General features: G+C 42.7%; 1 protein-coding gene across 1 annotated transcript; it reads left to right on the top strand.

Moving 5' to 3' along the window:
• Positions 1–2,827: 2,827 nt before the first annotated feature.
• Positions 2,828–25,481, top strand: MFNG (MFNG O-fucosylpeptide 3-beta-N-acetylglucosaminyltransferase). The gene is made up of 8 exons (XM_048499190.1): positions 2,828–3,357; positions 8,414–8,462; positions 11,426–11,528; positions 13,612–13,765; positions 14,958–15,043; positions 22,228–22,393; positions 24,247–24,332; positions 24,803–25,481. The coding sequence occupies exons 1-8, from the start codon at positions 2,983–2,985 to the stop codon at positions 24,852–24,854; spliced, it is 1,071 nt and encodes a 356-aa protein (XP_048355147.1). The 5' UTR covers positions 2,828–2,982; the 3' UTR covers positions 24,855–25,481.
• The last annotated feature ends 313 nt before the right edge of the window (positions 25,482–25,794 follow it).

Genomic DNA, 25,794 nt, shown 5'->3' with positions numbered 1-25,794 from the left:
CATCTTCTCTTAGGTCTCTAAAACCTTAGTAAAAGCACAGAGACACAAAATGCTGGTACTTTTATTGCCCGCCCCCATCCAGAGGTGGGATCCAAGCAGTTCTCACCACTTCTCTAGAAGTGGTTACTAATTTTTTCTGAGTGCTGAGAAGGGGTTACTAAAGCAACCTCCCTGCCCAATAGGGACTGGAGGTGCGTGTGTGCGGCGGCACCACTGTTTGAATCCCACCACCATCGGAACCTGTTATTAAAATTTTTGGATCCCACCACTGCCCCCATCCCATGCATTAACAACCGTTTGGCAGGCACAAATCCAACAGATGGTGGGGGGGTCAGTAGTGAGAAAAAAAGTTCAATTCGCTGAGTTTTTGTCAGTTTTACAGTTGTCAAAGGCAATGAAGCCAAGGCAAATAGAAGGGCAGTTTGGATAAGGCGACCCATGCTTGCAGGCATAATGTAGGGGGTTAGAGTATTGGACTAGAAACTGGGAAACCAAGGGTTAAATCCTCAGTTTGCCATGGAAGCTTGCTGGGTGACCTTGAGCCCGTTACACTGTCTAGGCCTGACAAGCCAGGGTTGTTGTGAGAATACCTGGAAGAAGAGAAAAGAAAGATGCTTCAGGTTCCCACTGGGGAGAAGGGGGGGGGGGTATATATCTCTAAATAAATAGATTAAAAGCTCCTTGTCTTGGAGTTTTGCCTGATTCTGTATTAGCTAAAGATAGGTACAGTGCAGGACCCCATGTTCTCCCTCTCTTGTCTGCCATCAAATACCATCTTGGATGAGGAAGAAAATTCCCATTTGAAAAATGGCAAGTGGGGAAAGGTGGCATCTGAGCCAAAAGGTGGCTATGCTGAGCCAAATCTGAATTAATTCCACCCAGCAGCTGTTTCTTAAGTTGTCTTTTTATCAGGAGTTCTGATCACAGATCCCCAGTGTAATGTTTAGACAGCCTGTTCATCTGAATGCACCAAACATGTTTGCAGCTAGGACCATACAGAATTTATTTTATTTAAGACATTGTTATGCGACCTTGCCACCTGATCACAAACTCCAAGGCAGCAAACAATTTTTTAAAAATTGAACAATTAGAAGCAACATGTAAAATTACAAAATAGTTCAATAAAAACACATCAACATACAGCTACAGAACCAAGGAGAAGGAGACTAAAACGTTTTCAACTCCTGGCGGAAGACGTTGATAGAGTGTGTTCCAGCATTTTGGTGCCACAACTGAGAAAGCTCTTAGGTTGCCTCCTGCCTAGCCTCAGATGACAGGAACAAGCAAAGTAGGGTCTTCAAAGATGGCCAGAGTGAATGGGTAGGTTCATATGGGAGAAGGCGGTCCATAAGGTATGTTGGTCCTTGGCTGTACAGGATGTTAAAGATCAATACCAATACCTTGAATTGAACTCAGAGGCAAATTGGCAGCCAGTGTAGGTGGAACAATATGGGAGTGATATAATTCCTCTCCAGTCAACAGACTGGCCACAGCATTCAGTACAAACTGCACCTCCTAGACAGTCTTCAAGGGCAGCCCCATGTAGGGCACATAACAGTAATCTAATCTAGATGATAACAGGGCATGCACCACAGTGGCAAGATCTTTCCTGGCCAGGAAGGGCTGTAGTTTGCTGGTGAAAGGTACCTCTGGCCACTGCTACTAGCTGTTTGTTCAACATGAGACCTGAGTCCAGGAGCACCCCCAAGTTATGAACCTGCTTCTTCAAAAGGAGCACAACCTCATCAAGAACAGGAGACAAACCATTTCCTGGGTCAAAGCTTCCTCCCTGCAGAAATGCCTCGATTTTGTTGGGATTAGGTTTCAGCTTGTTGGTTTTCATCCATTCCAAGACTGTTTCCAGGCTTCTGCTCACAGTTCCTATAACCTTTATGGGACCTGCCGGTAGCACCAGATAGTGTCATCTGCTCATCTGAGAGCTAGGAATGGCTGTCTCACACCCAGAATGCCACCCATGTATGTAAACAACAATATGCAGCCTCTGTTTTTTCAGATTCCAACTCAGTTTAACTCCACATGCTAGAGTAGGGAAACCTAATTCTCTTTGCTTTCTTAATTACCTGTACACAGTTGTGGTAATCTGGTGTTCAGGAAAACTAATTTGTTGTCAATCATTTTCAGTTCGGCATCCTTATTTATGTAAAATCCTCCCTTGAAATCAGTGTCTGCTACGTTCCTGCTCTCTTGTTTTAGAGATTGAACTGGGTACTTTCTGTTGCCTGACAAAAGCATCACGGCTGGCCAGAGGGAAGCATCTGATTGCGGGCAAAGAGGCCTGTTAAGTGGAAAATTTCCCTGAAGATTGAAAGTGCTGGCCCATCCCCCTCCTGCCCATAAAAGAGGCTGGGTAGAGACCGCTGTCTGCATTTGCAGCCAGAGCAGAACAAGCAGGCAGCTGGTGGGAATGGGAAAAAGCGGGTCTCTGCTCAGCCCTGGCTCTCCCCATGTTCCTGCTACAGCCTCCAGGCTGGGTGCTGCTTTAAGGCAGGCCTTGCGTTTTGTATTAGGTGATCCCCGTAGGACTGAGAGGCAGTTTTTTGGTGACAGACAGCAACTCCCTGAAACTTCTGCTAGAAGTACTTTTGCCGTGCATCTTTGTCCTGTCAACTTCAAATGGAAACCAGAACAATATACTTTGGGTAGTGGAGGCTAAGACTGCAGGATCCACTTACCAGTTACCTACAGGTGTCTGTCACCTGCCCTCTGCTATCTGGAAAATCAAATCTTCCTAGTTTTACTCTCTCTACCCTGGAGGCTTCCCAATACCCTTAGGTGTGGGTAGGATGGGGGTAAGGGTGGGGTGGGATCAAGACAGACCGCTTTGGAAATGTGTGTTTTTGAGTCCTGAAGTCCCACTCAGGTCCACAGCTCTTGTGTGCTTGAGTATTTTTTCCCCAGGTCTACACATACTAGAACAGAATCTGAACAACAGGCATTGAAATAAGCCTGAGTTTTAAAATCATGTTTGTTTCCTTGCTGTGGGATTGGAAACAGGGAGTCACCCACCTGCAGCGGAGTCTCATCTGGGGGGTTGTTCTCCTTCTTGTCACCATGGTTCTTCTTTCCATGAGGCATTATGACATTCCAGTGGCAGTCAATGACCGAAGATCTGGAGAACAGATGCTGGGTGAGTTGAAACTGCCCGAAACCATGTTGGTGGATGTAATGGACCACATCAGCAGGGATGAAAACCTCAAGGTTCATGCGTCACGTTCAACAGTTGGAAGAGGCCTGGTGCTTGGAGACCTTTTCATTGCTATAAAGACAACAAAGAAGTTCCACCAGTCCAGAATGAGATTACTGCTACTTACTTGGATATCCCGGGTCAAGGAACAGGTTGGTATGAGGATGAGAAGGGGGGTTGTATGGACCATGGGTGTAAGAGGCCAAGGAAGTTGGGAGAAATGTAATTTATGTGTAGAGGAATGACATCTGAAAAACTTTTTTTCTTAAAAGTATTTCTGTATGGAGGGGTGGATGTAGCTGTTAAATGAATAGGATATCACCAAGCTATATGGCAACCATATCCAACCTATCCTGATCCTATTATGTTAAATCTGACAGACACTGATTGGGAGCCCTGCCTTGGTACAGATGCCATCTTCCACAGATGGGAAGGTGCAACATGGCTCAGTGGTAGACAGAGAATCATGTAGAATAACCCAGGTTCTATTTCAGTCGCCTTCATTTAACAGGATCAAGTAGGTGGGGATGTGACCAGTCTGTTCCTGAGACTCGAGACCTGTTGCTGGTCAGAGAATTGACCTTCATAGACAGATGGTCTAATTCTGACTAAGACAGTTTCCTGAGTTCAGGGTCAGCATCAGAAATATTGTACCTATGAACTAATAGTGGGAAGCTTTCATGCAGGTACACCGAAGATGCTTGGGGGTGGGCGAAGAGGCAAGAGGACTTTCCAGTCCCCTATCTTTTTCATGTAACATATCGAATGTCCCGTTGAAGCAATTTTACCTGGCCCCTGCCCTTCCCAGTTTTTAATCAAGATGTGGCTAAAAAATTTGCCTGCACTTTCTTCTTTCAGGTGCAGTCTTTCCAAATTCCACACTGCAATGTTAACTTTTGTACATAGTGCCCTAGCAATATCAGATACCATCTGCTCCAGAACTGAGAATCCTTACTGCTAGGAGATATTATGGTAGAGCCTGATCACCCCTAAATGGGCCACTTTTGGAAGTAAATTACAGTTTTGCTGCCATTGTCTGTTGAACAGGAATAAAGCCTTCTCGGTTGTGGTCCCCATTCTGTGGTCCCTACTCTCAGATGACACCCGTGCCTTGCTGGACTTCTTTAGTTTTTTCAGGGCATGCAAGGCTGAATTGTTTAGGTTGACCTTTGGAGTATACGCTGCATGTTTGGGGTGTTTTGTTAGTAGGATGATGCTAGCCACACAGTCTAATAGTTTAAGGTTAATATTTAATATTTGTTATTTAATTTTATGTTGCTTGTAACTCATTTACACTGTTTTAATGTTGAAAGTTGCTGCGAGACCCTTTGGGTAAGCTGCAACTTAAAAAAATCTAATAAGCAAACAAACAGTCAATATTGGTCACTTCGATCTCCATGGAATAATTAATCACATATTTTAATAACTCTTGTTGAAATCCATGTGACTTCAAAATTGGTTGACGACTGCAGGGTTGTGCTAGTTTCTTTTGGCGGATATACCTGTGGGCTGGATCCATGGGATGAATCCTATGGAAAAGCTCACAAAATGGGTTGCCAGAGTGGACCTTTCTCTACCTTCTCCTTCCTGCTGCCTGTCTAAAAAATCCTCATGTAAACAAAATTCACCCTGGCATGCAGGGTTGCAGCGAGGAGGTGCAACTGAGCGCATGGTCTTTGTGCAGCTCCCTGTGTGGTGGCCGGTTTTGTTGGAAAAAAAATCCTCTGACCGTCCAAGGATTTTGTAACAAGCTGCAGAAGGAAGAGAGCAAAAGATCTGCTGCATCAACTCCTGTTGTGTACTTTTTCTGCAGAATCCAGCCCTATATCCTGATGTGTAAGTCTCCCTTTACAGTGGTCAGATATGTAACTTCTTCATTGCTGAGCTGTGCATTCAGCTAATTGGCATTGTGGTTTTGCCTCACTAAACTAAGCACAAGTTGAAATGTAACTACTCTTAAATGATGTTTGCTCACGTCCCTTGAGATGTATTTTAAAAACTTGGAAGGAAGAGGTCTCACGGGACACACAATGAAAAGCAGTCACACTCAAGACAGTCTTCATAAATGTGATCTGACTTGGTTGTGAAACTGGACTGGTTCAGTTGCTTGGGGTGGCATAATTATGGGGTTGCCAATGCCCTGAAGGGGCTTGGCTTCTCCTGGCCATTCCTGATCATCTGGGGTGTGCAACTCTTGGACCCATGCCACCTGAAACAGTGGCAGTGCAGGAACAGGCCATGGCTGGCTGTACCCTTCTTGAACCAGCCCTGTTGTGAAACTGATGGCATTATTTTTGTATATAGAATGTTTAAAGTGTTTTAGAGCCTGGACCTGGATAGACCAGGCTGGCCCAGTCTAATCAGATCTTGGGATTAAGCATGGTAGGTCCTCGTTAGTACTTGGATAGGAGACCACCAAGGACCTCCAGGGTTGTTACACTGAGGCAGGCAATGGCAAACCACTTTCATTTGTCTCTTGCCTTGAAAACCTGATGGGGTCACCCTAAGTCAGCTGGACTTGATGGCACTTTCTACCACCACCACTACAGAAGGCTGAGCCAAATTTCTGTGGGCTTTCATTTTCAAACCAATTCATCAGCTGTTTCTATACGACAGAACCTTTCTCCAAACTGGAGGGTGAGCAGTGCAAAAATCATTTTCTCATGTAACATGGGGACTCTACAAGCTCTCTTAAAGGCCAAGCCAAGAGAAACTCTGGAGCCGGCAGTAGGGAGTTGTTTGGTTTATCAGATGGGCCAGATAAGCTGAGTCTGGTGATCCACCCCAAGTCTCAATAGAAGAGAGATGGGTAGTCACTCACTGACTCAATCCTGGCAAGTGAAATATCAGAAAGCTGTGGATTCAGTTCATCAGCTCTTGAACTAGCCTCCTTCTGAGATCCCTAGCGGCAGCAAATCCTTGAGGGTTGTTTCTCTTTAACCTGAGTGAGCCCAGAGCCATGAAATGGTATGTTTCCAGACTTCAGGCATTTCTCAATGTCGAAAGTAAGACTTAATGTTGAAATAAATAGCCTCTGAGACTCACACAGAGAGTTTACAGGGACGTTGGCACTAATTGAATGCTCTTTCAGAGGGAGACAGTTCTGATTAACACATGATTATGTACCTTTCCAGTCACTGAAAGTAAAACTTAATATTGAAAGAGATCGTCTCTGAGACTCACACAGAGAGTTTACCGGGACGTTGGCACTAATTGAATGCTCTTTCAGAGGGAGACAGTTGTGATCAACATATAATTATGTACCTTTCCAGCCACTGATTTAATTCATTATATTCTTTCAGTCCTGTTATATACCCTGCACATGTGGATTTTCTGTCTCTTTCATTTCATTTGTTGGGTTTTTTGGCCTTCTGTTTCATTTCTCTAGTCTTTCATTCTTTTGGAAGTAAGGGGCATACAATCATATCCAGGCTAGATAGATTTGTGAGAAGGCCTCGCCTCAGCCTAGGCCCAGGGGCGGCCCATGCGCCTTGGTAACTGTCTGAAAGACTTTGTCCTTCTTTCAGCGCAGAATGCAAGCACAGTGCTTAACCAGCCTGCAGGCAGCTGGTGGGGAGATTGTTTAAAGCTTGTGTCTCTCCCTTTCAGTCCCTTTGGCGTCTTGAAAGCCCATTTTCTGCTTGAGAGGAGCTATTCTTTGCTGGACGTGATCCCCACTTTGCCCTTGGGATGGAAGAACATGCCACATAATGTTGTTGAGAGGGACTGGGGGGAAGAGGAGGGGGTTGGCAAGCAGTGGGCAGTTGGTGGGTCTTTTGCACACAAACAGCTGCTCTTTTCTGAACTCCACTTTCCTTTCACTTGCAGAGCTTCTGTTTCCTCGGACGTTTGATATCTTACCAATGGCTGAACAGATCTCTTGGGGGCAAGCTTTCTATTCAGCTATCATGGGGCAGAGAATCTGACCAAATTGTTCAGCCTGCGGGCTGGTGGCAGGGACATCAGTGTGAACTGGAAAAGAGCAGCATTAAATTAGCAGAATGAATCCTTGAGCTATATTGGTTTACAGGTCACCCATGTCTTCACTCTTTTTAAAAACCAGTTTCAAATCTATTTAATTGTTAAGTCTCCCCACAAAAACCAGGCCCCTAGGGCTTGTGACTCTATGGCCCCCTCCGCATGGGTCAATAAGCATGAGTAAAAATGGTAAAAAACCTGTTTTGTGGGTGGGGGGTGGGGGGACTCCGCACAGATCCCACCCCTAAAACGAGTCTGCCTCATGTTATTTTTCCCAAACCAGATTTTTTTGAGAATCATGCTATTCACAAGTCTTTTTAAAAATTCCAGATTGCAATCGCTTGCGAGCGAATGGCTGGGCAGGAGGATGTTTTATTTGCCATCGTTTTCCTTAAAAATTTTTTTAAAAATTGTGGCTTACAATTGTGTAGCTACGCAGGCGCAGATGGTCATATCGCGATATGTCAGCATTTGTGCATGCCTGTGTACCTACGCATTGGTGGGAAGTAAATAAAAAAGAGAGACATGCCTTGGTGCGAAGGCGCGACAGCAACCCGGATTGTTTCCGTGGGCTCCAATCACTGCCTGCATGTATGCACGCAAATGCAAAAACAGGAAAACGGATTACTTTATCCTGACTGCCACCCACTGTACATTTGCTGTGCAGAAGAGGCCTATGAAGGCACTAAGAATTGGTTGCCAAGAAGGATCAGTGCCTTTCACTCTGCGCACTCATCTTGTAATGTCCTCTAATTTTGTTGATCGTATGATTATGCTGTTCTGACTGCACTGTTTCTAGTTGTAATCCATCTTGAATCTTGGCAAGAGAAGAGGACTGTAAGTGACATACGTAAACAAATAAATGACACTGTTGCATCTGTTTCAGAACAGATTTCACAGCATCTTCTAAAGAGATTTTTAAAACCTGCATTGTAGGGGCTGAAGCTGCAATTCAAAGGGGAAGACCTGTGGGCTTAGTTTCCCTTATATCACTTTCCACTGAACATTGCTCTTCCCCAAGCCATACTTTCCCCTGCTGGGAAAAAGACAGAGGCGATGAGCATTAGAATTCCACTTTGTATGGCTGAAAACATTTTTGAAGTGTTCAAACCACTTCACAGATATTGTCTCAATAATAAACTCAGATGATGCATGCTCATAGCTGAGAGTATTACGAGTGCAGCAGGGCAAAATGTAGATCTTGGAGTAATCTCTCTTTCTTTTTCTCAGACATATGTCTTCACGGATGAAGAAGATGATGAACTGCAAGGAGCACTGGGTAATCAAGCCTCTACGGTTGCACAGCAACTGCTACCTGACTTGTGTAGTTTGTGTGTCAGGAATCCTCAGACAACAGCCTTACGTTTTTGACAAAGGACCCTCCTTAATGTGCCAGGCGGAGGGACTTTGAGACCAAGCCTGCCTTTCTGCACAAGAGATACTGGGCACTGAATTCATCATTTCATTCTATTAAAAAAAGCAAGTAACCAGCCCTTAAGGCTGTGAAGCGTGATAGATGTGTGCAAACAATGCCTGGTTAAACTTTCACAGGTGAGACAGGGAAGGAGACACCACTTTTTAAACTTCATTTCTTTCCAAAGAAGCTGACATCATCCTTCTTCCCTCTGTTTCATCCTCACAACATTCCTATGAGGTAGGTTAGGTGGAGAGTGCGAGGCTGGCTGACGGTCAAACAGCAAACTTCCATGACACAGTGAAGATTTGAACTCCTAGATCTTAGGACGAATTGCCACTGGGAAAATAAATGGTTCCCCCCAGTTCCATAAGATACAGCACTTTTTCGTCCCGGTCTCTGCCTCCCCACCCCAGCGTGCATCTGTTGAGGGGGTCAAGGTTAATTCCAGGATCAAAAACTGTAACTATTTTCACAAGCTCATGATCTGCTCTGTGCCTCTTTCTGATTAGCTGTTGTGTTGGGGCGGGAATGTGACCCCGCGGCCCCTTCCTTCTGCTTGAGGAAGGTTTTTTTTTTTAATTTCTGGCTGCGCAACTTCGTAGGAACATAGGAAGTTCTCTTTTTTTTACCTTTTTTGGCTTTGCAGCTTCGTTGGCACACACATGTTTATGTTTATGAAGCCATGACCAGCACAAAACCAAAAAAAACCCCTTCATGCACTTTGTGCCCGCCCACTGCGCTTTGATTGGTGCGTGCCTCCTAGGGCTGGAAAAATAAACCGTATTGTTTTTCTGCTGCCAGCCCACCGACGTGGCCTCTGCCCATGTTTTTCAAAAAGGTGAACTTTCTTGATGGTTTTTGAAAAAACGTGGGGCGAGGGGGAGAGCATGTGCCAATGCCAGGATGGAGCCGAGTTGGGCACTGAAGCCATGGGGACTCCTTGCCCAAACCGGGACTTTTAGCATGAGTATCACACGTTTTTTGGTTCGTGGGGAATCACCCCTAATCTGACACTTTAAATATTATACTGGCTCCCTGGCTCCTCCTGTTTCCAAACAACTAGCAAGGATTGATTAAATCATACCTGTAAATAGACCCACATTTGCTTAATTTGAAGGTTAGTGGTTTAAGACAGATGATTCGACCTAGCCTTGTGAGAACTTCCCAGCCCCCCAGCCCCCACTTGTTACTCATTTGTTGTGGGATTTTTCCCTTCCCAGTAGTGCTTCTGTTGAGACCATATCTCATTTTTTACAGTGCCCTGAGCCTCAGTCTCTTGTTGATGAGAAAATGAATTTTTTTCACAGCTACTGCTAATGTGATTACTGTACACAAGGTGACTGTCTTGAGTGTCATCAACAGCCCTTGAGTATCTCTGGGAGATAAAGGATGACCGGCGACATGACTTCCCACCCACGCGTACCATTATATGAATAAATCTTTTAAAAAGTTCTTTGCTGGGCGAGCACTTCTCTGTCTCTTTTTGCTATCACTAATTTTATTAAATTTCCAACATTCTTTGTTTTTTTAAAAAAAATCAATGCAGGTTTGTACATTGTAAAACATTGGAATATAAGCCTGTAAAACATTGGAATATAAGCCTGTAAAACATTGGAATATAAGCCTGAACTCTCCAGTTCTCCCCAGTTTGTGAATACTGTAGTAAGAAAAGTGACAACAGATTCCCTCCTCCCCTGTTATTATAGTTCTGGTTCTTGCAGTATCTGTTTGTTGTATCCCACTTTTTGCAATGATAGGGACTCAGTGTGGCTTACAACATGGTTCCCCTTTCCTCCATTTTATCCTCACTACAACCATCTTATGAGGTAAGTTAAGCTGAGAGACAGTGATTAACCCAAGGTCATGCAGCAAACTTCAAGGCAGAGCTGGGATTCGAACAGAGGTCACCCAACTCCCAGTCTGACATTTTGCTATAGAGCATTGGCTGTCTGGGAACTGCTGAAAGTAGCTGCTTTCTCAGCCACCCACATCAACATGGTGACTCTTTAGAATTAGCAGATTTGCCCTCTCAGGTAGCTGATGTTTCCTTCTGCTTTCTCCTGTGACTCTGCAATCTTTTTCGTTGTGCCATAAAATAGATCACAGCTCCACAGTTTTTTAATGCTTCAAATAGCAGTATGGTTCCAGACTTTTCCCTACCCGCTAAATGACAGCCAGCATGGTGTAGCGGTTAAGAGCAGCAGACTCTAATCTGGAGAAGTGGGTTCAATTCCTCATTCCTCCACATGAAGCTTGTTGGGTAATCTTGAACCAGTCACAGTTCTCTCAGAGGCAGGCAATGGCAATGCAGAGGCAGGCAATGGCAATGGCGAACCATCTCCCAATGTCTCTTGTCTTGAAAACCCTGGGAGGTCACCATAAGTCAGCTGTGACTGGATGGTACTTTCCTCCATCAATTGTGTAACCCAGATGTTAGGTATGTGCATCAGCTGTTGTCTATAGAGCTGGACTATGTTGTATCTAGTTCAATAATTATCCTGGATTTTAGGCAAAAAGCTTTTCATAAGATCTTCTACCAGAGATCCTTTATCTACCAAAGATCCTTTATCTGAGGATGTCAGGGTTTGAACCCTGAGAGTTTCTTCATTCCAAGTGTATGTTCTATCTCTGAGCCATGGGTTCTTTTGTAGGACCTGGGGTTGTGTTGCATTACATCATGCTATAGATATGAATTGGTCAATCATTGAGTAGACCCTTAAACTTACATCTTCCTTGTTCGGTTGGGAGAGTAGACTGACTTTTTGTTAAAAACACCTTTCATCAGTGTAGATTGTTTATATAGAGCTGTCTTCTTTCTCCATTAGGTGATCATGTGGTGTTCACCAACTGCTCTGCAGAACACAACCACCCAGCACTCTCTTGCAAAATGGCAGCCGAGTTTGATGCATTTTTGGCTAGTGAACTGAGGTAAGCAAAAATAGTGGAGATTGCAAAATTTTCACCAAAGTTTATATGGAATTTGAGAATATTTATGGCTGCATGAGGCATTCTACTCAATGAACGAGGCATTCTACTTAACAATCAGCTTCCTATAGACACATTAACTCCCAGTTAGAATCATAGAATCATAGAGTTGGAAGAGACCCCAAGGGCCATCAAGTCCAACCCCCTGCAATGCAGGAACACATATTCAAAGCACTCCTAACAGATGGCCATCCAGCCTCTCTTTTAAAACTTCCAAAGAAGGAGACACCACCACACACTGAGGTAGTGAATTCCACTGTCAAACATCCCTTACTGTCAGGAAATTTTTTCTGATGTTTAGGTGGAATCTCTTTTCCTTCACCTTGAATCCATTACTCCTGGTCCTAATCTCTGGAGCAGCAGAAAAAAAGCTTGCTTCCTCACCAACATGACATCCCTTCAGATATGTAAACATGGCTATCATGTCACCTCTTAACCTTCTCTTCACCAAACAAACCTATTATTTGAATGTTAGAGGAGGAAACCACTATATGCCCATTCACTCATGTAATACAAACATTCACATCTTCATTTTGGGGGGTCATAGGAACAGTCCTGTCAGATCAGACCAAATTTATTTTGCTATCCTGTATCTCATGATGTGGGACATTATCCTGTATCTCATGATGCTGGGGATCATTAGAAAAGGAATTGAGAATAAAACTGCAAAGATTGTCATGCCCTTATATAAAGCAGTGGTGCAACCGCACTTGGAGTACTGTGTCCAGTTCTGGTCGCCACATCTCAAAAAGGATATTGAGGAGATAGAAAAAGTGCAGAGAAGGGCAACGAGGATGATTGAGGGACTGGAGCACCTTCCCTATGAGGAGAGGCTGCAGCGTTTGGGACTCTTTAGTTTGGAGAGGAGGCGGCTGAGGGGGGATATGATTGAAGTCTACAAAATTATGCATGGGGTAGAAAATGTTGACAGAGAGAAATTTTTCTCTCTTTCTCACAATACTAGAACCAGGGGGCATTCATTGAAAATGCTGGGGGGAAGAATTAGGACTAATAAAAGGATTGGTGTGATTGGTGTTTGGAATATGCTGCCACAGGAGGTGGTGATGGCCACTAACCTGGATAGCTTTAAAAGGGGCTTGGACAGATTTATGGAGGAGAAGTCGATTTATGGCTACCAATCTTGATCCTCCTTGATCTGAGATTGCAAATGCCTTAACAGACCAGGTGATCGGGAGCAACAGCCGCAGAAGGCCATTGCATTCACATCCTGCATGTGAGCTCCCAAAGGCACCTGGTGGGCCACTGCGAGTAGCAGAGAGCTGGACTAGATGGACTTTGGTCTGATCCAGCTGGCTTGTTCTTATGTTCTTATGTTCTTATGTTCTTATGCCTCAGAAGGATCAGAGGTCAAGCCTCAAACCTGCTTCTGTCCACTCTGTCCACTCCAAACAACTGGCATGTAGAGATATGCTGCTTCTGAGCAGAGAGGTTCCATTTGGTCACCATGGCTAAAAACTTAGACGGCCTGGAAAGGGGAATTAGACAAATTCAGGGAAGACAGAATCAATGACAGAATTTGTTTAATTCCTCTTTCAAGACATCTAAGCTAGCAGCTTAGATGCTATCACCACAACCCCTAGCAGCAAATTCTGCAACTTAATCAGCTGTTGTGTGCAGAGCCCTGCCTAAAATTGCCAGATCTCTCACTGGCAGGGAAAATGGGGGGTAGGGATGTTGGGAAACTCCTGGAGATTGTGGGTGAAGCCTGGGAGGACAGGGACCTTTGTGGAGTACAATGCCATAATGTCTACCCTCCAAAGCATCCATTTTCTCCAGGGAAATTGATCTCTTTAGTCTGGAGATGAATTGTAATTCCAGGGGATCCCCAAGTCACACCTGGAGGCTGACACCTCTAACTCTTCCTAAGTTTCACATTCCTGCCTCATTCATGGGCTGGCAACCAGTCTGTTCAGCAACAGCCAATAAAATAGCTCAGGATTCTGAGCTGCAATGACATCGTCCTCAGGCATCAATCTGTTGTGTATCTTTTCTTCTCCTTCTCCAGCTGGTTTTGCCATCTTGACGATGACAACTACTTGAATCCACAAGCTCTGCTGAAACTATTGTCCTCTTACTCTCCAGACCAAGATGTATATATTGGGAAACCCAGTTTGAACAGGCCAATTCATGCCTCAGAAACCTTGCCTAACAACCAGACAGTAAGTCCTTATCTCTATCCCTTGGTCCAAGCTGCAGGAAGGCTGGCTTATCTGACTGATCACTGATTTGATATTAGTAGGCTTGGACTAAATAGGAACTTTGGATGATTAGTACATTACAAAAATTAATTGTTCCTCTTTGCAGGTTTATGTGCGCTAAACAGATTCATTTTACTCTGCCAATTCATCAAGAGTTGGAAATAGATCATCTGTCTTTTTGACTGGATCTTGCTTCCAATGTAACATATCTTATCCTAGAACACTAATAGCTCCCCTCCCCCACCCATGGTTGCTGTTTGTAGCCCTAGCTATAAATCCCCCATTTCATGCATCTGATGAAGTGGACTTTGGCTCATGAAAGTTTATACTATTTTAAAAAAACATGTTTTCAAGATGTCACAAGACTTTTGGTATTTTGGTTTATTTCAGTTCTGATATCCCTGAATGGGCCCCAAAGTCTTGGAGCTTCTCCCCACACCCCATTACACTGCAATGCAGATGTCTGCTAAACTGAAGAATAATGGAGTCAAAGGAATAGCAATATTTTATATTGTCCCATCTTTTAATTCATTACATACAACAGATCTTTGATATTTAAATTAGCCTTTGACGAAAAATGCAATGTTTGGTTGTATCTGTTTACAAATAAAGATACAAACATCATAAAAATCAACTGAAAATACACATTCAACATACGATAAAAGCAAATAATTATAAACCACCCCCTAAATGACCCCATCTAAAGGAACCCTGACTCAATACTACAAGATAACCATTTCCAGAAAGTTCACCAGTATCTATTTGGCAAGCTGGTAAAGCATATTTTTGAGGCTTAGCCATAAGTTCATCATCATATTTAAGGAAAATCAGAGAAAAAGTCAAAAGTGGCTGTCTCTAAAAAATTACCTTCCTGGAGAAACAGTATAAAATAAATCAAAATGAAAATTTGTTAAGTTCACTCAGACATGAAAAAGATAAGCTTGAACAAATTGATGCTGCACAGATACATAAGAAAATGTTATATTCTTCGATGTAATTTTTATTAGTATCAGAGCCCTATATCTGGCAATCATTGTTGGGCTGTCAGTTAAATAATCAGGGTGCTTTACATAATGACATGGGCTATTCTTCTGTGCAGTTCATGGCTAATGCAACTTGGACTTACCTTATGCGTTTCCTCCTTCTGCTTCAGAAGTCAGTGTATTTTTGGTTTGCCACTGGGGGAGCTGGATTCTGCATCAGTCAGAAGCTGGCCAACAAGATGACCCCTTGGGCAAGGTGAGTGCTGACATTGGTGGATATTGGACCTTCTCAAGTTCTCAGGAGTCCATTCGTGTGTGTGTGTGTGTGTGTGTGTGTGTGTGTGTGTGTGTGTGTGTGTGTGTGTGTGTGTGTGGTGGTCTTACATGTTTTTACATTTTTTGGAAAGTGCTGAGATTTCATCCCAGAATCACATCCATGCAGTTGGGTGACTATGTTAAGACTCTTTTCAATTTGTCAAGTACCACATCCGCAGCCTGGATGCTTGTTCAGATATTGGGTTAGATCCAGCAGTAAATCTCTGCTAATATGAGAAGGCCATCATTTACTGGTTCTTTCTTTCCACTGCAGGCCCTGCCCCACCATTTGCCTCTCATGCTGTTCCCCCCAGACTGTCATGTCTCTGTACTGTTCCATGACAAGACTTTGTGTTCAGATGATTTCTTTTATTGAAAACAGCATCAGAAAAAGACATTTGGACTTTCATTGCCAGAACTAAAATTAAGCACCAAAACATCTTCCATTATACCCCACTCCATGCCCCTCCACATCACATAACAGAGCCATTGTAGTATTGTGGTTAAGACTAGTGGACTCTAATCTGAAGAACCTCTCTACTCCACATGAAGCATACTAGGTGACCTTGGACCAGTCACAGTTCTCTTTGAACTCTTCTAGCCCACACACAGGCAATGGCAAACCACTTCTGAATGTCTCTTGAAAATCCTATGGGGCCCCCACAGGTCAGCTGTGAATTGATGACACACAGGCACATATACATAGGAACCTCTTTAAGAGGTGCCAAAGAAATCTTGCTCTGAGGTTCTTCCCTCCCATCAAGATGCAACCAACTCATGGCAACCACAGGACCATAGGGTTTTCAAGGCAAAAATGTTTAGATGGGGTTTGCTATTACTTGCCTGTATCATAACAGTGGATTTACATAATGATCTCCCATCCAAGTACGAACCATTGCTGGTCCTGCTTAGCTTAGCTTCCATGCTTTTATGAGCTTGGGCTTGTCAGGTCTATTCAAACTGCTGAATTCCTTCCTTACATGAAGCAAGCTGGCATTAGGGAAGTATGTTCCATCACCAGACCTTTAGAACCAGTTCCTTAGGGACATCTGCCAGGATGGCTCATTTGTACTCTGTAGTCACAAAGGTTATTGTTTTGTAATTCTTCTGTGCCCTTGAAGTAATTTTAGCTTTTGTAGTTCTGTATTCTGCTTTTTAAATTGATTCTGTGGTTTATTGTTTGAGGTGTTTAATTTTATTGAGCTGTAAATTACCTTGAGTGGTTTTGTTTCTTTTAAAAAGAATGTCAATTAATAAATTTTATAAATTAATACATACAGAGACATTATTTCCACAGCTGACACAGTACTCTGAGTAATACATGGTGCATTAAATTACATGGTGACTGTTGGAGGTGGCGTGTCATATTTCAGAGACCCAACATGCTAGTCAGACACAGAATGGCTTTGGGACAGCTTGTAATATTCACTAGCAAGACAAAGGACCAAATCATGCAGTCAACTTGTATTACACCAAGAAGGAAAGGTCCTACAACATCTCTTGTTAAGACCAATCAAAGGGGCACAAAAGGAGTGTGCAGGGTTACCAGACAATATTGAATAGATGCTGAGTTTGATTGATGTTTATGAATCCTACAGTGTTTATTTATTTTTATATTTTTTACCAAAAGTTAACCATGCCTTTCTGCCACCAAGGCCACCAAGATTAAAAACATACATGGTAAGAGCACATCTGAAAAACCAATAGAACCGAACAAAAACACATCATTCAGACAAATACCATGTTAAAATATACATACAGTAAAATAACATTTTAAAAACTTACATAAAATAATGCTGATCTTGGTGGACCAGTGGTCTGATTCAGTATAAGGCAAATTCACATGTATTGTCGAAGGCTTTCATGACCGGATTCAACTGGTTCTGGTGGGTTTTTTGCCAGACCACAGCCACACAGCCCGGAAAACCCACCAGAGCCAGCAAATTCATATGTTCAAGCAACAATTACAAACAAGTGAGCAAGGTGTGATCACTGAGGGAATGCCAGATGAAACAAAAAGTCTTCAACAGGAGGGGATGGACAAGTCTCTTTGCAAAGAGAGTTCCCAGGTGTTGGTGACACAACCAAGGAGGCCCTCTCCCAGGTTTCTATATTCCTATTCTCAGAATGTGGGGTGGGGAGGGGAAGGGGTCACCTGAAGCAAGCCTCAGACAACGCTCATATTGGCCAAATGATGCAAAAGGGATGTTTTGTTTTCTTTAATTTATGACCTATTTTAGGTCACAATACACAACTTAAGGAAGGAAATTTTTATAGTATGTTGTCATTAAAACCAAATCATTGCTTAGTATGATAAAAGGAAATAAAGTAAAAGATTTGGTAATGCTGGTCCCCTTTCTTTGGTGTTATTTTGTAAAGACACCAATTTCACTTCTAGCTTTCATTCCAGCACAGATTAATTTAGTAATATGTTACTGTCATACCTTCAGTTTAATTTCATTGGAATGAAAAGAGCTTCATATATAAAAAGAATGGATTTTTGAAAATCATCAAATATTTAAATTGTCCATAACAAAAATAGATTTGAACTTATTTAGTAACACAAGTATCCTTAAATAGCAAATTCAGAGAATCAGAAATAGATACTCTCCAGTATTTAACGTCATTAATTTCCTACAGAATTCTGGTTCACCGTTCTGGTTCATCATTCATCTGGTTCATCATATCAACCTCACTCCTAGAATTTTAAACTTTGTCTGATGGAATCTTATAAACAAACACATCTCTGAAACCGTGAGGTTATAGAAAGAGTTCTTCTCAGCAGTTTTAAAAATTCTTCTGATATCACCTCATCATCAGCACAGAGACATTTTTTATATATCTGCGTTTGGATCTAGCCAGCTTTTCCATTCACTTTTAATCCCTTCTCTTCATCCCTTTTATCCATGATCCCTAACAAAGCCCCTTTTCATGGTCAAAGGTAACCCCCTCTACCAGTGGTGGGATTCAAATAATTTAACAACCGGTTCTGGGGGTGGGATTCAAATAATTTAACAACCAGTTCTGCCGAAGTGGGGCAAACCTGCTGAAACCCACCACTGCCCTCTATCCTTTGACAACAGTGGAAATACTGGTTGGATACAACCCTGATCTTTAATTTCTCTCATGCACACAAAACAGAAGTCCAATGGTATCTTAAAGATGGCATTACCTTTCAAAGCTGCCGTTTTCTCCAGAGGAACTGATCTCTGTCAACTAGAAATTAGTTGTAAATCTGGAGTTTGGTGATTTTAGGCCTAGTACAGTACAACAGGTAAGATTCATCAAATATTTAAATTGTCCCATAACAAAAATAGATTTGAACTTATTTAGTAACACAAATAAATAGCAATTCAGAGAATCAGAAATAGATGGGTGGTTCAGTGGATGATGGAAGAGGTTAGAGGTTCAAATCCGTCCGTCCGTCCGTCCGTCCGTCCGTCCGTCCGTCCGTCTATCTAGTTTTATATCAGCTGCACATTCCATTTAATCTGGTCTAATGTAATTATCTCTCATTTTATTTAATATTGTAACTCAAACTGATGTCGAGATCTTAAAAGCCTGATTTAATAGTATCCCTGTATCTGTTTCATAGTATTACTATTAAATAAGAGAAGATTCAGATTTCTGCTGAATCTTTGGAAATATTTTTGTTTTGCTTCCCTTTAGAACAATTGTATTATCCTCTTAATCATACTTTTATTATTATTATTTATTGGATTTGGTATACCGCCCAATCCCCAAAGGACTTTGAATAATTGTCAATATGAAAGGGTCTTGCAAAATATTCCAAACTGTTTATAATGCTCTTCAATTGTTTAACCCTCTTCAGAACATTCATCCAGTCAGAAGATTTTATGATGTTGTTATTTTGTGTGTCATCTTCCAAGTAATGCAAATTTTCAACTACCTATTGTTATTTTGGAAAATCTTGTTTGTTTAAAGATTCAGATATTTTATCTGATGAGTACAATTGAGTGCCAAGATGAACAAACCATTTTAAAGGATTGGAGAAGGCTGGTGCAAAACCTCACTGTGCCTTTTCTTCTTAGCTAATTTTAATAATATTTGGGCACCTATTTGCTTTCTCAAATTCTCTTTCCTTTCAAGAAATTCAAAGGCTTCCCCATATTATGAAGACTTGTAATGATACATTGTAGGCTCAAGGGGGTGAGTTTCTTTTCTTTCTTAAATTGTCTGTTTATGCAATTTTTCTAGGTCTCTTATTTCTTTCCAACTATCTTCTGTGTCTTGGTTTTTAAAAATTTAAATAAGATGAAAGTGTAATAAAGTGCCCTGTCACCAGTGCCTTTCCTGCATCCGAGATAAGTCTTTGATCCATCCTCAGCATGGAGTTTAGTCTATTATCAAAAAAGAAATCTAGTCATATATTATTCTTCATGCAGTAATTTTGGAGTATTTAATCTCCAGATTCAAAATTGATTGGGAGAACCAATTCTCCTTTGTATTACTATCAGGTGTATAATATGCATAAACCTGAGCCAAAGTCCTAAGATTCATTATTTGGGACAGAATTCCCTGTGTAACAGCAGTCATCAACATGTGCTTGAGTCATGCAGAAAGGGAATAAAAAATGCAGTTTCAAGTCGATGGAGAACAATATATCTTTACAATGGCCCCATTCAGATGGGTTTGTGTGGCCTCTGCCACTTTTGGGAGTGGCAAAGGCCCATGCTGGTTCATTTTCCCACTCCGCTGATGTGAGGGGCAAAGATGCTAGTGTGCAGGTGCCACTCAACTCTGCAGCAGCCAAACTCGGAAGTGGGTGCTGCCAGGGACCTATACTGGTACCCCAGTGGATACCAGCGCAGGAGAAGTGGGTTGGGCGTGTTCCCAGGGGTGGATCCAACTTTAGTTGGCTTCCACTCCCCTTCCAGCACTGTATTTCACGACTGCAGGTATATGTCACCGAAAAGTGTGCTGTAAGTCTGTTTAGGCTATGGGGCAATTCGGGTGGCAGGAGGGTTTTTTAAATATCCCCCTTTTCATGTCTCGTGAAGTCTCTTTGGAGGTGGCACAGAGCCATCTTTGCCACACTGTCTCTGGCTGCCACATTGCCCCCCCCCCCCCATTGGGCTGCCCACTTAAAATAGCTTCAGATTCATAGAAATCCACATCAGTTTAAAAATGTGCTGTATCATCCCACTGAAGTTTGTTCCTAAAATCACCTTTCCCTTCCCCCGGCATATACAGGAACTGGAATACCCAAGAAAAAAAATCTGTACATGACTAGAGCCTTAAGACTATTCCATGGTGAAGTTTTGTTCTACCTACAAAACCCTTTAATTTAAAAAGCTGTTCATTTTCACGTTAGAAGAGAATCTTTGAAATCAAATTGCCCAAGTGCCATTTTAATAGAGGTTATGGTTACCACTTGCTTTTTTTTTAAATTGACAAACTGAAAAATTTCTCTGAACCTTAATGCATCTAGACACCTTGTTCTTGCAGAAATTTTAAAAACCCAGCAGCTTCGTTTCAATGCTTCAATTAAAGAATGATCTCATTAATTTTCTTATTGTAAATGAAGTGAGCCAGAAACATGAAGTAGTCTACTGGGGAACTTAACACTCTGTGTCTCCTCTTTACAAAATAATGATTCAGATACTGACATGCAGGCAGAATAGGTGCTTCTAGGTGGTGTTGGGAATTGTTTCAGTGCACTTCCTACTGTTTTTATTTAGATACTTATACCCACACTTTTTTCTCCATTGGTCAGCCCAATCAGTTTACAGTGTCATTCTCTTGTCCGCTCCATTTTATCCTCACAACAATAACAACCTTGTGAGGTCTATGCCAATAAAGGCTTATTGAAATTGAACCTTGTGAGGTCAGTTAGGGCTGATCCAAGGTGAGCTTTCATGGCAGAATGGGAATTTGAGCCAGGATCTCTGAGAACGCAGTATGACACTCTAACCACTGTACCACCCTCTCTGCCTCTAGTTAGTCAATCCAGGTTCTTTTAATTTGGGATGAATACAAAATGAGTACAGTGTACATGAAAGTTGTGTAGTCTTAAATTCCTCAGTTCAATGGGCAAAAAGGTAAGCTATGGCGGCTCCTTCCCCTTTCTTTCCCTCGCCCCATTGACTGTGTGGTGTTCCTAGCCAGACTCCTGGTGTGTTGCCCAAGAGGTGGAGATGGAGGCTGGATGGTACAGGATGTGACAGGGAATTGGAAGGAGAGGTTTTGCTGCCTCTTCTCCTGTGGCATGGGGAAATTAGCTCCATATTTTTGGGACTGCAATGACAACTTCACCAGATACCAAGGTAAAAGAGACTGTAGCCAGATGTAGTTTCATGGATTTGATGTCGTAATCGGTTGAGAACATTCATCTGGCCAGTGCTACATGGCATGCCAGTTTAATTGATTTCAGAACAGTTTAAAAAATCTGTTCCCAAATGAATATGGCCCTTGATCTCTTTGGTTCAGGTTCAGGCAGTAATAAGCAACATTTAGAGACTGTTCCAAACTCCACCTTATCTTCCTCGAGGATATTCGTATTTGGCTTATCTTTCAGAAACAGGTGTGCCTGCTGTGATTTTGATATCCAGCAATATCCCACTAGGCTGCCAAAGTTTTTGCTTTTTCAGATATCAAAGACTTAGGGGCATTAAAATGGAATGACCAGTGTATCTCCTAGCACTGTTGTTTGATATTCTACAAGCATGCATGCTCATTCAGGTTATTTTATCCCTTCTGCTTAGGTCAACATTCTAAGGGTATCTCAGCAACCAGAATAACTATGCAGGCACAGTTTTGTTTTGTAATGACACGCAAACATAGATATTAAAGAACCAGTATGTGGCTGGGTTGTCCGTACAACATCTTTGGTCAATGAGAACCCTAAAGAAGCAACAGTGCTTCCTTGTGCTGAGGCCATCTGTCTGTTTTGCTCTCTGCAGCCTCCTCTGACTAGCAGTGACTCTTTGGGATTACAGGCAAAGGTTTTTTTCTGTCTTTAGCTGGGAATGCTGGGGATTGGACCTTCTAAAGCAAAACTTGTGCTCCGCTACTGAGCTATGGCCTCATTGTTCTCTGAGCTTCAAAGTAGTCTTTATATTCCCCAAATACTCAACATATTGGTTGTTGGACTTTTTTTTTTAGTGGCAGCAACTTTCTGAGCACATCAGAGCTCATCCGCCTTCCAGACGACTGCACCGTGGGATACATTGTTGAATGCAAGTTAGGAGGCCGCCTGATTGCTAGCGACCTCTTCCATTCTCACCTGGAGAACCTGCAGCTAATGCAGACAGACCAACTAGCCAGTCAGGTACCAGAGTGTTGAAGTGATCTGGAACTTTTCCAAAACACTTGAGTTTTGCCAGAAGAAATGCAGTCATTCCGTAATTTCTGGTTCAGACTTCAGTGACCTTCCCTTGAGACTGTCCTTCTCTCACAATGATGCAGCATCTTCCTAATGCAGTTGGGATGTGCTGTGTCTTTTACCATAAAGGTACTCTTCCAGACAAGCTTGAGTATTTCTGCACTGGTTTATTTGCCCTGAGTTGTTTACTGCTGAGAAATGTTTTTTTTCCTGCTTCTCCACAGCACCATCTAGGATTTTTCCAGCTTTTCTCCAGACTTTCTCAAATCTACTTTGTTCCAAAATTTTGGGGAATATTGCAGCAAAAGCCTGCGTAATTGCTGTATGGGCAGAAAAGTTCACATATTCCTGGTCCCACTCCTATAGCAGCTATTTCCCCTACTGTAACCATCTTCTCTCTTTACTGCAGAAGGATTTTCTCTCACTCTTTTTTAAAAAAAAGAATCTGAAATTTAGTAGTGTTATACCAACATATGGTTATACCCAAATATCATCCTGTTCTCTGAATTCCTGGTTTCCATTTTTAAAAAGTAAATCTGTAGTCCTTGCAGCAATACATATAAAAAAAAGCATATCTCTGCAATAAAATGGGATAGAGACTTAAACTTTCAAAAAATGAAAGCTGAGAACTCAAAGAACCTGATGCATTTGGTATAATGGTCCATTGATACAATGCAATAAAACTGCAGATAAAAAAATACAGCAACAACCAGGCAAACCAGTTATGTGCAGCAACCGAGAAGCAACACAAGCCTGTCCCAGGTACCTGGTCGCAAGTGGTGCAGATTTTTGCAACATTCCATCCCTCCACCATTATGGGTGTCCAAGAGTTACCCTTGCAAAACTCTCAGTATGTGGCTGATGCTCTATGTATGAGAGAGGGAGAGGAGGAAAGTCGAGTAGGCAGTCGTTCACATCATCTCCTCAGTAATTGTGACACTGATTGAATCCATCATGCATTATTTAGACGAGTCTTTCCTGACAAATGCTTCCCCAGACACTCCTCTCTGCAAGAACAGGCAAGGGGATGAAAAGGCAATTAACTAGCCAATAAAAGTCCTGCCAGTCAAAAGCGCAAGGAGAAGCCCTATTTCCCTCCCTCCTCCTCCCTCCTCCTCTCTGTAACAGGAGCCCAACTCCCAATAACTGCCCGCTTGTCTCCCAAGAGCAGAGCCACACAATCACCAAAACCACATGGTGCAGCTTTTTGGACCGAACCATTTCAGAGTATAGGTGGTAGAATGCACATCTGGGAATGTTCCCTCACTGAAGTATCTTCTTGCACTTTAATAAACCAATGAGGGAGAATGTTCCTCAAGAATGCTTACCTTGGATATGCTAGAGTTCTAGGTGGGGAAAAGGTTTTTGTTTTTAAAGACCAGTTCAAGAATGCAAACGTACATTCCACCAAGTGCTGTACCATGTGACTCTGCTAATTGTGTGTAACTCAGTTTTTGAGTCTCGTATCTTTCAGGACAATTATTTAGAGAAAGGAGAGGAGACACAGAGAACCTGGGGATGTGGCATATGGCTAAACAGTTTGCAACTCAGTGGTTTAGAGACCTGGACATAATAGAGGTTGGGCCATGCATGTCTGCTTGTCCTATGTCTTAGTTTGAGAGATAACACAAGACATACAGGAGTGTTCCTCAGACTAAACCACAATGGGAAGTCTTGAATGGATGCAAGACAAATATTACTCAGAAGCAGCAATGCATCTGACTGTGCTGCGTAAAGAAGCAAATGACTCTTGGAATATTTTTGTCCCTCATTTTTTCTCTGTCTTCTTGCATTTGCAGGTCACGCTGAGCTTCGGCATTTTTGAGAAGAAGCTCAATGCTATCAAACTAGCTGGCCCTTTCTCCCAGCATGACGACCCTTCCAGGTGTGTCCTTAGACAGCTGCTCATTCAGGGCTGAAAGGCAGGGAGAAAAGAAAAAAATGAATGGAAACTCCGGCAGAGTTTGATGTGGGGATAATGCAAATGAGGCATTAAGGCCTGTGTAAAAACCTGTAGGGCCAGAGCTGTTTATCTTCATTTCTCCTACTCGTGGGCTCACTATCTTCTATCCATCTTTTCAAAGCTAAGCTTGGATTGCAAAATCTTGAACTGCCACCAAATGATTCAAGGTTGTTCACACCCAAGGGGCTGGGCAGGGTGTACTTTGGCTGTTAAACCTATACTGGATTCAAGATTCAGAAGCATCCATCTCAGTATTCTACTGCAGTGCAGTGTGAGAGAGCATCTGGTGTTGAATGGGGCATGGGGGAGCACGCGTTCCTCCTACACAGCCCTTCCCCTCCCCTCTGCAGCAACAGCTCTCTTTCCCATTCCCTTTGCTGTTTCTCTTCCAGGTTCCGATCGCTTCACTGCATCCTCTATCCAGATACTTCTTGGTGCCCTTAGCCAGTCACCCAGTGACACCAGGTCAGAAACCATCGCCATGACTTGATGGATAGCCAGAAGAACTCGGGGCTCTCCCAACTCTCTGTCCAACAGCGCTGATCTCTAATGAGAACTTTACTGATGACTAGAAAAGGACTACAGCAAGAGAGGAGGAGCCATGTTCAGTGTCAAGAGGATGGATAAATTGTGTGTGGTACTCAAATGCCACCTGTGGTCTTCCTTCCCATATCCACGCTGGGAGTTTGCAAGGAATCTGGCCTGTTTCGGTGAGAGCTCTTCAGTACAGTTAAAAGGAAGTGGAATGCAGGACTGAATAGAGGAGTCAAATTTGTGAGTGCTCTTCCAGGTAAAACTCTTTGCATGAAGAGCACATCAGAAAGAGGGCTGTATTTGACTTTTCTTCCAAGTGGACCAGTTTTCTACACGTGGGGATTTGCCACATGGGAGCTCATTAAAAAAACTGCGGCTCCTCACTTGCGGTCTGAAGGAGTACAGTTCAGGATTCTGTCATGTTAATCGGCCACCTCATTCTGTGTAATCTGTGGAGTGGCTACTGTACCATTTGTGGATGGAGGGAAAACAGATTATCTGTTGCTGTGATACAGATAAATAGAAGCAGATGTGTTACTGGGGTGTTCCGTCTTTTGTGGCAGGGGTCCTTGTTTCATTCCCATCATTTGGAAAATTTATCCTACACAAATTTCCTTATTCTCCAGCTTTGGTTGTGTTCCCTCTTCCTCACTGTTTGCCTGTTTAGCTAAATTAGACTCTTCCAAGTCTTTGATTCTGTTTCTGACAAGCAAAGATTGGGTTTGGCCATTGTCCTAAGTTGCCTTTGGCTTCTGGCAACATCCATCTCAATGGATGAAGGAAATGGTTGCTATGAGGTTCCCTTCCATGGGTGAGGCCATGTCCCTTGTCTTTTGAGAGATGGGACAGA

Source organism: Sphaerodactylus townsendi, linkage group LG06 (assembly GCF_021028975.2).
Source record: "Sphaerodactylus townsendi isolate TG3544 linkage group LG06, MPM_Stown_v2.3, whole genome shotgun sequence".
Taxonomy (NCBI): Eukaryota; Metazoa; Chordata; class Lepidosauria; order Squamata; family Sphaerodactylidae; genus Sphaerodactylus; species Sphaerodactylus townsendi.
This window is presented reverse-complemented; position numbering and strand designations above follow the sequence as displayed.